Source organism: Drosophila bipectinata, chromosome XR (assembly GCF_030179905.1).
Source record: "Drosophila bipectinata strain 14024-0381.07 chromosome XR, DbipHiC1v2, whole genome shotgun sequence".
In the NCBI taxonomy this organism is placed as follows: domain Eukaryota; kingdom Metazoa; phylum Arthropoda; class Insecta; order Diptera; family Drosophilidae; genus Drosophila; species Drosophila bipectinata.
Genome location: NC_091735.1, coordinates 17,645,752 through 17,657,262, shown reverse-complemented (window position 1 = coordinate 17,657,262; position 11,511 = coordinate 17,645,752). Strand labels below are relative to the sequence as shown.

General features: G+C 35.7%; 1 protein-coding gene across 1 annotated transcript; it reads left to right on the top strand.

The window, feature by feature from the left end:
* Nucleotides 1-5,617: 5,617 nt before the first annotated feature.
* LOC108123653 (farnesol dehydrogenase-like) lies at nucleotides 5,618-6,627 on the top strand. The gene is made up of 2 exons (XM_017238896.3): nucleotides 5,618-6,384; nucleotides 6,445-6,627. The coding sequence occupies exons 1-2, from the start codon at nucleotides 5,809-5,811 to the stop codon at nucleotides 6,625-6,627; spliced, it is 759 nt and encodes a 252-aa protein (XP_017094385.2). The 5' UTR covers nucleotides 5,618-5,808.
* The last annotated feature ends 4,884 nt before the right edge of the window (nucleotides 6,628-11,511 follow it).

Sequence of the window (11,511 nt, the reverse complement as noted above, 5' to 3'; positions counted from 1 at the left end):
TAAATATACACTTTTTATTGCCGTTACCTGGCCTTCCTTTGAGCGCCTTGTTGGAACAATATTTGCATAGTTGGCAATCAATATAGCATGAATTTTACAAAGGACCTGTTCGACCACACCCCCTTCCTGGAAAATAAACACCCGCCCATAACTGGGCAATAGCACTGGCCATAGTTATGTATGTATGGATGTCCAGGCCCATGGCATTTAGTTCGTTCAACCCGTGTAATCGCTGGACGTGCTCATGTCCTGCGGCGCATAAACCAAATGAGCGAAGGTCCTTCAGCTGCTAACTGTTAACAGTTAACTGGTCCGGCTGGTAAAAACCAACAGAGGCGACACCAAAGCGGGGGCGTGGCCGTGAGGCTCCTCTACATGCTCGCCATCGCCGCCATTGGCAATTATTTTGAAACAAATTGTCAATAAATGAAACAGAACTTTTAGATTACTTTAGCCGTTGCTGTGTTTTTTAGTCCTACCTCCCCCCCTCTTAGGGTGTGACTCCCCCCTCATTTTCATATAGACTTTCTTTAGTTTGAGCGCCTTCGGGGCGCCATCTAATTTACATAGACAAAAGCCCAAGGATCTCATCTAAGCCGAAGCCGAATTAACCCATTTTTGTTTTTTTTTTTGGGTAAAGGACTTTTTAGAGAAAAAATTATTCTTATTTTTAAAGACATAATCTTATATATAAATACTTGTAAATATATTTAAAACCATTTAAGTCAAAAGTGTGCAGCACCGTCTTCAATCCTATCAAGTATATATGTATGTACATATCTACATATGTATAGTTTCTAAGGCATATAAGCCTACGAATCTTGTAAAACATATATTTCTAAGGATTCTAAAATTCTTCTCAAGGAAAACCTCTTTAATAATTAAACATATTAATTAATTAGAAATCTTAAATCGTAAAAACTTATATTTTTATTGCCTACTTTTAAGGGTCTTAGAGGTCTAATGGTTTTGAAAACTACAATTGATCGGTTTTTTTACGCATACGATAACCTTTACGAAGATGCTTTAATTTGGTAATTATTCAATAAAATATTTAAAAATAATTATTTAATAAAAAAGCGCCCTCCTACTCGATTCTCATAGGTTGCACTTAAGTAGGCCCCAAAAATCGGTTGAATAATTATTTATTTCTGTGAATTTTTCGTTTTTCGTTTTTTTTATATTTCAGGATTACTATTGTTGTTGTAATTGTCATTTTTATGTGGTTGTTGTTATTTATTGTTGTTGTGATTCATTTTTGTTATTATAATTTATTGTTGTTGTTTTAGTTTGTGGTTCTTGTTGTAGTACATTTTTATTGTTGTATCCTGTTGTAGTTTATGGTGTTTGTTGTAGTTAATTGTTGGTGTTGTAGTTATTTGCTGTTGTTATATTTTATTGTTGTTGTAGTTTATTGTTGTTGTTGTAGCTAATTTTTGTTGTTGTAGTTAATTGTTGTTGTTGTAGTTTATTGTTGTTGTTGTAGTTAATTATTGTTTTTGTTGTAGGTAATTGTTTTAGTTTTAGTTAATTGTTGTTTTTGTTGTAGTTAATATTTGTTGTTGTAGTTTATTGTTTTTGTTGTAATTTCTATTGTTGTATTTTGTTGGTTGTTGTAATTTGTTTGCTGTTGTAATTTATTGTAACTGTCTGATTGTTGTAAATGTTTCTTGTTGTAATGCTTTTGTTGTTGTAATTTCTTTGCTGTTGTAATTGTTGTACATTTTTGTTTAAATTTTTTTGTTGTAATTTTTATGTTGTTGTAATATGTTTGTTGTAATCTTTTTGGTGTAATTTTTCATTTATTCAATTAAATCCAAATTTTGTCTTTAAGCCTTCAAATATGTAATATTTTTCATAAATCCCATAACTCTTGTGTTTTTTTTTGTAAATAAAAGCTAAGGACTCTTTTTCTAAATTTGTACCATAAGGTATTGTTTTGACAATGAATCTCCGATAGCTATACGATATTATTTTATAATATAAACAGCCACTTAATTGCAAAGGTGAGCTTTTCTTTGTTTTGAATATAATTTTTAATTGAAAATCAGTTCAAAATCGGAAATCGTCTAACCTCCAGGCGTATGAGTAATATTTTAAATAAAATCTATCAATACCCAATTATTGTGCTAGAATGGGTTAACAACGTCCAAAATGTCCATATAACAGCTACGTCATCGTCAACTTCAGGACATGCTCCTCCTTCCAGGAGATGGCCCGCGAATGAATGATTAACCTTTATTGCTGGGCTGGCCAAATTAATGCGATTTACGCTTTATGGTTTTTTAGTTAATTTGCTGCTAAATTCCTTTCATGGCGGCCGCTTTTTGCCACTTTGCTACAATTTCGATTTGATTTCATTACTCGGCGAAATGTTGGAAGCAGAAAGAAAGTGCCAGTAAAGTCGTCGCCCAGAATGCATTTGCACTTTTTTATGGTCTTTCGAGAAGTCAAAATCCCACTGACTGTCATCATATTTTCTCCAGAGAGAAGTCTGCAGTTCTAACTTTCAAAAGCACTCAAAAAATAGCCCAAGAAAATAATAAAGATCTATACAAAAATTGTAATAAGATAACTTTAAGCTATAATATTTTGTCAGCACTTAAGCTAAAAATGTATATTAATCAAGTCTTATTAGCTTCCAGAACCTCTAAATATTTTTGTTCAGTTTATTAAGGCTTCGGAAAAGTTGTACAGAACCTCCTGTCTACCGCCTACCGCCCCCCTGCCATTGTCTGTCTGTGTCTTGGCCATATGTCAATTTAGCTAATATTACCGACGTTTATGATGAATTTATGTGCACTGCGCTTTTGTCTCACAACAATTCCCCAAAAATCGAAAGGGAAAAAGGACGCAACCGAGACAAGGACAGGGCTTTCAAGGCAAACAAAGCCATTAAAAAGCCAGCACAACAAAAATTACAACCTTAAATGTTTATAAGGGAAGCTACCAGCAATAACAACAAGGACATCAAGGACAGTGAAACTCAATTTGTACTTAAGCCAGTTCAGACAAGTCTCAAAAAATAAAAGGACAGGCCAGGCCAGGCCAGGCCCATAAGCAACAACTAACAACTTTTTTGACAGCACATTGGCACTTGAACTTCACAAAAACACAAAATGATAATAATCATAAAAAAAATTCAACGGGGAGTCGGTATGTAGAATCTACAATGTATATAGTGTCCGGCGGATATAGTCAGACCAATAACATTAAACGATAATGATCGGCAATTAATTAGGAATTGGAAAGTGACTGACAAAGAGGCAAGACAGTGCACTAGAACGTTGAGAGTCGATATTATATATACGGTATATAGTCTTGCATTTAAAACAAAAAAAAAAACCTGACCTCTTTCAACAATAAAATTTGATTTATTTACCCAAAAGTTACCCCCACGTGTCGAATCGAATGGAATCGAATCGTATCTGTGATTTTGAATACCCACTAACCCACGTCCGATGTCGGTTATCCCATCAATGTCATCATTATCGTCATCATCATCGGTATTTGGTGGCAAGAGGGAGCCAGCGCCATATCCCTGGCCCTGTCCCTATCCCTGTCCCTGGCCCTGGCCCTGGCCCTTTTGGGGCATCTTCATCCGGTGCTTTGGCAAATATTTGCCGAGGTAAATGGCTGTAATTTAATCTTCAAATTTGTTTCAATACAATTTTCTCAACTTTTGCCTCGTCGTCGCTTTCTTTTGCTTTCTTTTGTTTTCTTTTCCATTTTTCCCAGTTGGATCACTTTATTTAGTATGACTATTTATAGTCATACGTATTCATTTAGTTTTTTTTTTTGTTTTTGTTAGCCGGTTTTCTTCAAAAGTTGTAAAGAATAAATTTGATTTGTCGTAGAACCCATGGGGCGTATGAGTGATGCAATTGCTGGCTATGAGTAATGTTCATTTTTTTGAATTTACAGTTGCAGGGTAATCGATAGTTCATTTTGAAGGGTATTCGATAGTTCATTTTGAAGGGTATTCGATAGTTCATGGCTTTCAATTACTGAGGATTCAATAGCTCATTTGGATAGATATTCATGACATTCTTTAGTTCATTCTGTTGCATTCTTAAATGCAGGGTATTCGATAGTTCATTCTACAGGGTATTTGATAGTTCATTTAGCAGGGTATTTGATAGTTCATTGTGTTAGTTTTTACTTACTGTTTGATAGTTCATTGTGTTAGTTTTTAGTTAGTTACTGTTTGATTTTCTCTTAAAGACTCTACGATAGTTCATTCTGGTAAATTTCCAGGGTATTTGATAGTTCATTCCTCTGGTTCTCCAATTGCAGGGCATTCGATAGTTCATTCTGTTGAATTTCCAATACCAACCGACAAAAAAGGAGTGCCAAAATGGATGCTATAAATACTCCATTTGTCATCCAGCTTGTTGCTTGCTTTTCTACACTACCTTTTACCTCAAATGCCTGAGAAGTTTGTGTTTTTTTTTTTAAATCTTATTACATTTAAAAAACGAAATGTATTTAAATTATTTTCCCTAATCTCTTTGAAGTAATGAATTCCCAAGAATATTCCATAACATTTATTTTCTTTTTATTAATAATCAAAAAAGCGTTGCCTACATTTCAGGGTATTAGGGATTCCTCGTATTCTCTTGGATTTTTGCGGCAAAAAAGGAAATCCTAAAGGCCACATGGGGGTCCTGTAAATGTCGCTGTCGATTTGCCGAGTGGGTGGCTGACTGCGTGGGTGGGTGTTACTCCCCCTCTCTTTGAAGGTCGTCCGTGTCGCTTCACGCTTGTTTTGCCATTCGGAGTAAAATACGCGTAAAATGATCAGAAAATCTACTGCCAACAACAAACACTCACTCAATTGGTGTGTGTGTGTGTGTGTGTGTTTGTGTGTTAGTGCTTAAATATGCGTGTATTGAAATTATAGCAATGTGTTGAGTGCCGACCACTGCTATGCATTCATGGTATGTCATAATAAATACAATAAAATTCTTTTTGGTTTTTTTGTACATAAATCTATATAGAATTTCCATTTCTAATATCTAGGCAATTAATTTGTTGGGAAATTCTTTAAAACCCTACTTGGATCTAAGTAGTGGACTAGAGACTGGAGACTATATATTCAATCTAAGTAACTCTATGGATTTAAGTATGTATTTCTCTAAGAATCTTTATGGATTATAACAGTTAAGATCGGAAACTATATATAGTTTCCTGAAACATTATGGGAACTTTATTATAAAACCATGGTAAAATAATATATCAACTCAGGAGGTGATCTTGAAAAAGAATATATATACTTTTTTGGATCGAAGGGTACCTATAGGGTACTTTATACTTTAAAACTATCTCTATGAGTAAAATTTTACCCAATTCTCTATTTTAAAATTAAATAAAATATTTTAAACACAAATGAAGTACTCATGACATCAGAGTTCTGTTGTAAAAAAAAAAACAAAAACCCTAAATAATTATTTAAAGGTAAAACTAAACAAAAACCTAACGAAGTTCTGTCATCATAGAACTCAACTATTTCAAAAGCCATTAAAAAAAAAACAGCTAAAGCTAAAGAGAAATAAATTCTCTTAAAAGGCAATACGTTGGAGGCCCAGTTTCTAATCAGTCATAGATTACACTCAAAATAATGCCACAGAGAGAGCGGTAGAACCATATGATTTGGAAGAATACTGCCAGTCACGGTTACTCTTACACGGAAACTCAAAAGCCGGAGAGTTCTAGGTTTTGAGCGGTTCTATAAAAGACAGTGGGGTGGGTGGTCTAACGGCATAGTTCCTAACCAGATATCGTCCGAACGACAACCAAAGCCCAAACATGGATCGCTGGACGAATCGCGTTGCTGTTGTCACGGGTGCCAGCTCCGGAATAGGAGCCGCCTGCTGCAAGGATCTGGTCTCCAAGGGCATGGTAGTGGTGGGTCTGGCCCGTCGCGAGAATCGCCTCCAGGAGCTGAAGGAATCCCTGCCGGCGGATCAAGCCAAGCGCTTTCATTTCCGAAAGTGTGACGTCGGCGAGGAGCAGGATGTGATCGATGCCTTCAAGTGGATCGACACCAACCTGGGCGGAGCGGATGTCCTGGTGAACAATGCCGGCATCGTGCGCCTCAATGTGGGCGTTACAAACGAGGGTAACTCTAAGGATCTGCGCGATATCCTGAACACCAATGTCCTGGGCGTGTCGTGGTGCACCCGGGAGGCCTTCCGTTCGCTCCAGGAGCGCAAAGTGGACGACGGACACATCTTGATCATAAACAGTGTGGCTGGGCACAAGATTCCTGTATCGCCGTTCTTCAGTCTGGGTATGTATCCCCCATCGAAACACGCTGTGACGGCTCTCACGGAGATCCTGCGACAGGAGTTTCTCAACAAAAAGACCAAGACCAAGATCACGGTAAGTGAACTTTTTTTTCTGATCAGGGGTAGCTACTAACTAGTCCTCTCAATCCTTCAGAGCATTAGTCCCGGGGGCGTGGACACGGAAATTTTCGACAAGACCATTGCCGCTCAGTTACCCGAGGTTATGCCCATGCTGCGCTCAGAGGATGTGGCGGATGCGGTCACCTATTGCATTCAGACCCCGCCGAATGTCCAGATCCATGAACTGATCATCAAGCCAGTGGGAGAAATGCTCTAGGAACCTCTTTTCTATTAAACACTATCTATATAGTTCCATTAAACCTTATCGATGAGCTCTACAGAAAGCCCCCATAAACAGTAAACAAAAAATTTTCTATTTAATTAATGCCCTATTTTTTATAAAAATTTTAATTAATTTCAAGCGGTAATTAGAACACTATTTAGTGAGAAAATTAATTTAAAAGATTTCATTATTTTAACTTCATTAGTTTCATTAGATTTCCATTAGTTTCTCTCTCAAATTTGAACCAAAGATTCAAGATTGTTCTATATGCTCTGAAGCCTTTTTCAGGGCTGATTCAGTCCTGATTCCTGGGCTTATCACTGGGTCTCACCGGTGATTCATGCGTGTTTCAGGGCTGAGTGGTCCTGGGGGGGTCATAACACACATATAGACAAATACAATTAAATATATAGAGACACCCGCAAAACCCACAAAACAAACAAAATAAAAGGAAAAAAGGAAAAACAGAAGCAAAAACGCAAAAGAAACGAACGAAGGCATATGAAACAAAGTGTCAAATTTCATTTTATTTTAACGCCTCTCACTCCCACTTATCCTATAGCGTATAGCCCCGTCTCCCTTCCGCTTATGTCTTCCATTTATTTGTCTGCAAATTGTGTTGAAGGCAGATGCCACTCCCCTTTTCGATACCCTAACTAAATTTTGTTAGGATATTTATTCAAACTTAGTTACTGTAAATAATAATATATTACCTAAACTAAGGAATAACTGTAAAAATAACTTCAATAGTCCAGGTGGTAGGTGACGAAAACTGGTACTTTATGTATATATCGGAAAAATTAATAATTGTTTTTATTAGTCCTTTCTATGGAATTAATTAAAACATAAATGAGATCTAAATATTTGTATTGTTGATATCTCTTAGGATTTACTTTAAAATATGAAAGAATTAGTTAAATATTCCAGGTAGGTGACGAAAACTGGTACTATATTTGCACATATGTACCTATATTGCAAAAATTAATACTTTTTTGTTAGTCCTTTCTAAGACATTAAATATCTAAATATTCTTTTTCTTTAAATCTCTTAAGATTAGCCCTAAAAAATTAAGAAAAAATAAGTGAAATAGTACAGTTAGGTGACGAAAGCTACTTTATATTGCCGAAAAATGTATCATTTTCTGTGTTAGTCCTTCCTAAATAATTAATTAACAAATAAAGAGTATCCACATATTCTTTTTCTTGAAATCTCTTAGGATTTACTTTAAAATATGAAAAACTCAGTTAAAAATTCCAGTTAGGTGACGAAGGCTACTGTATATTGCCGAAAAATGTATCATTTTGTGTGTTAGTCCTTTCTGAATAATTTATTAACATATATAGAGCATCTATATATTCGGTTTGTTTGAAATCTCCGGCTTATATTTCTAATTTGAATTCAGATTGTGACCCGGCAGTTGGTTTTATTTTATTTTATTTGTAAATTTGCTTTGCAATTTGTTTTATTTGCTTGCTTTTTTGTGTTTTTTTTTTGGAATTAAATTGCTTTAAATGTTTTCGCACATCACCCACACACATTTCGTAATTAATTTCATGCGTGTGTGCCCAGGAATATGCCAGGCAATGGACATGGGGGGAGGACAGGACGATATCATCTTCTTCTCACTTAAAAATTTTCGCACCTCTTGTCCTGACCGGAGCCGTACTTTATCATCATTAATTTTACAGTTAAATGGAAGCGTTGAAATTGCATTTCCCTCGATCCCCCTACCACTCTCTCTCTCTCTCTCTCTGCCACGCCCATCGCTTGGCTTGATTCAATCTTGTTTAATCATGCCTCGCATACGGGTCGCCATATAATACCGACACACAAGATGTTTGCATGTCGCTTCTTCACACCCACTGTATTGGTGCACAGTGGGCCTTAAAGTTTTAAAGGGGCCAAGTCCCCCCTTAAAAAATAAATTTTTTTAATATTTGGGATTTGGGTTATAAGGACTTGGTATAATTAAATAATTATTTTTTCATAAATATTTATTTCCTTTATAAATCCTCTTAAAAATATCCTTTTTTAACTTTTAATAATCCCCCCGCATACCTTTCTCCCCTGCAATACCTCACCAGTCCCCCCCTCACCCTTTACTTGAATTCCACTCATTAATGTGCGCCGTGTGTGCTTCAAATTAGGCACGCAAAGCGTTGCCATTAAAAACGCGGCACAAAGGATACTGCTTTTTTTCCGAAGGATGCCAGGATGCCATGATGCCAGGAGTGGAGGAGGCGATGAACAACACCAACACCAACAACAACGACAAGAGAAGAGGCATCAGAAAACATACTGAAAAACGAATCTGTCGCATAATTACAAAAAAATGTGTCAGACACGGCGGCAGAAGCGTGAGAAAGTGGGAAAAAGAACCCAGGACGAAGGACTCGAAGGCTTTTATGTGCCAACGTCTAGACGGCAGCGAGCCCAGCTGATGGATGGATGGATAGAGATGGATGCCAGGGGGCGACAACGAGTGGGAGAAATGCTAAAAAACGGTAGTAAAAAATAAAAAAAATACAAAAATACAAAAAATAGAATCGCGAAAGAGGAGCCATATGTCAGAAAAGAAAAGCGCCTGCCAATATTGTTATACCCTCAAAGAGGGTATTATAATTTTAAGATAGAATAATCTAGAAATCGTTCAAGGTACTCCGCTTGAGAATCGGATGAGAAGTGGGGAAGATATGGCCATCACTCTAGGCCCAATAGGGGAAAACCCCATTATTAAGGGATCCCATCAAGAAAAATGGACAAAAAATCTAAAAAATATTTTGTCTCAGGATTTTGATGCAGAATGATAGTAAATCGATCTAGAAATCGTTTAAGGTACTCCGCTTGAGAATCGGATGAGAATTGGGATATAGCCAGATTTAGCCATCACTCTGGGCCCTATAGGGGAAAACCCCATCCCATCACGAAAATGGACAAATTGTTTGCTAATTAATGGGTTTTATTATAAAATTCGAATAAGGATCGACCTACTATATGCGATATATATATATATATAAATATCCAATCTTAACAGCAAGGGTATATCCACTTCGGCTCCGCCCAAAGTAAGCTTTCTTTTCTTGTTTTTGCTGTAATGGCTCTTAGGCCGATGTCGCTACAAAATCAATATCTCTCATTTTTCAACAAAATATGCATGAATCTTTAAAATAAATTTCAATAAATATCCTGGCTTCATTCTCATGCTTTAGTCTTCGAAAAGGAATTAAAATTAAATCACCAACAAAATAAACTTCAATTTAAATGGCATCATTTAGGTATTTTTCCATCCATAATATTCCCATCCAGTTTAAAAAATTGTGCAAATTATCAGCCAGACTTCAGACGCTTTCATTTTTCAGCCGACAGATCAAAGTATTTGGTAATTGATTTAAAAGTAATTTTAAATAAAATCGGTAGATAGGGAAAATCTAGATAAATAAAATAGAATGCAAAAAAAATGTAAAAATGCCGCCACTATTAAATGTTTGGCCATCAAAAATAGTGATTTCATCGGATTGATTTTTGGCTGAAAAAGGACTCCGACTCCGGGCTTGGATCAACATTTAATGGCATTTAGAGACGATGACCATCAAAAACAATAAAAAGCGTCCAGAACTTGGCCAAAAAGGCAATTTGGCCAGCTTTTTTTTGGTTTTTTTTTGTTGGTTTTTTTGCGTCTGAGGCGCATTGATTTAAATTGGCCATTTCATTGCTTCATTATTTGCCGGGCGATTCGCACAGATACTCAGCTTGATTGTTTGTTTTTCTGCGAGTATCTTCCAGATACTCAGATACAGCCACTTTTGGTATTTATGTATGGTTTTATTTTTCTTCTCCTCCTATTATTATTATTATTTTTACGTTTTTGTATCCAAGTGGATTTGTTAAAGATTTGTGAGTGAAGTCGTTCCGCATAGAATTGCCATTGCCATTGCCATTGACAGGTCAACCTTTTAGTCCTGGCTCTGGTTAACCTGATTATTCCAGGACCGAGGAACGAGCCCCAAATTGAGTATAATTTCCCTGCCACGCGCAGCAGCAGCAGCAGCACCACCACCAGCCTCCGTATGCCAATTTTTTTCCATTCTATTCTGTAAATTATGCAAATCGAGAAACATAAAAGCGCAGACCAAGGAGTCGCCCAGCATACATATAGTAGTAGTACTAAGATCTGCAGGTCAAAGGACTCTGGCAGAAGGGATGGCTAGCCTAGGCATAGAGTCGAAGTTTATATGCACTTTAATTAATTTAATTGTTACTTTGAATTATTAAAAATGTTTCTTAAAAATACGTAAATAGAATTATAAATAAATCCCCAATTAAATAAAGATTATATTCTTTATTATATAAAGATTATAAAGATGATTAGATTATATATATCGAATTTTATATGCACTTTTATCTAATTTTGTTGAATTATTAAAAATGTTTTTTAAAAATAAATAAAAACAAGTATCATAAATGATCCCCAATTAAAAAATATTCCCCAAAAAAACAAAACTTCATCATAAAATTATCATAAAATTCAAAAACTTTTGTAAACTTTTTAATAAATTTATATCTTTTATTAATATTCCACCAATCATCCAAGTAATATATTAATTCCAAGTTTTAAATTATATTTTACGACGAAAAAGCGATAAACCGATACGACACTATATTAAACTTAACGAAACACACGCCCGATTACCAAAACCGCAAACTTAAACTTAAAAATTATACACAATTACTAGGATAATTACAAGGATAATTACAAGGATAATCCATCAACAAAAATCACTCTAGCCAGGACGCCAACTACTGATTTCAAATAAATGATGGAAAAGCGAAAGAAAAGAAGAAAGAGGAGCGTGAAAATAACGGTACTTGTCTGAGAGA

Coding starts and splice junctions, on each gene's coding strand:
- LOC108123653 (XM_017238896.3), top strand. CDS start 5,809: ATGGATCGCTGGACGAATCGCGTTGCTGTTGTCACGGGTGCCAGCTCC. Junction 6,385..6,444: donor AGACCAAGACCAAGATCACG/GTAAGTGAACTT, acceptor TCAATCCTTCAG/AGCATTAGTCCCGGGGGCGT.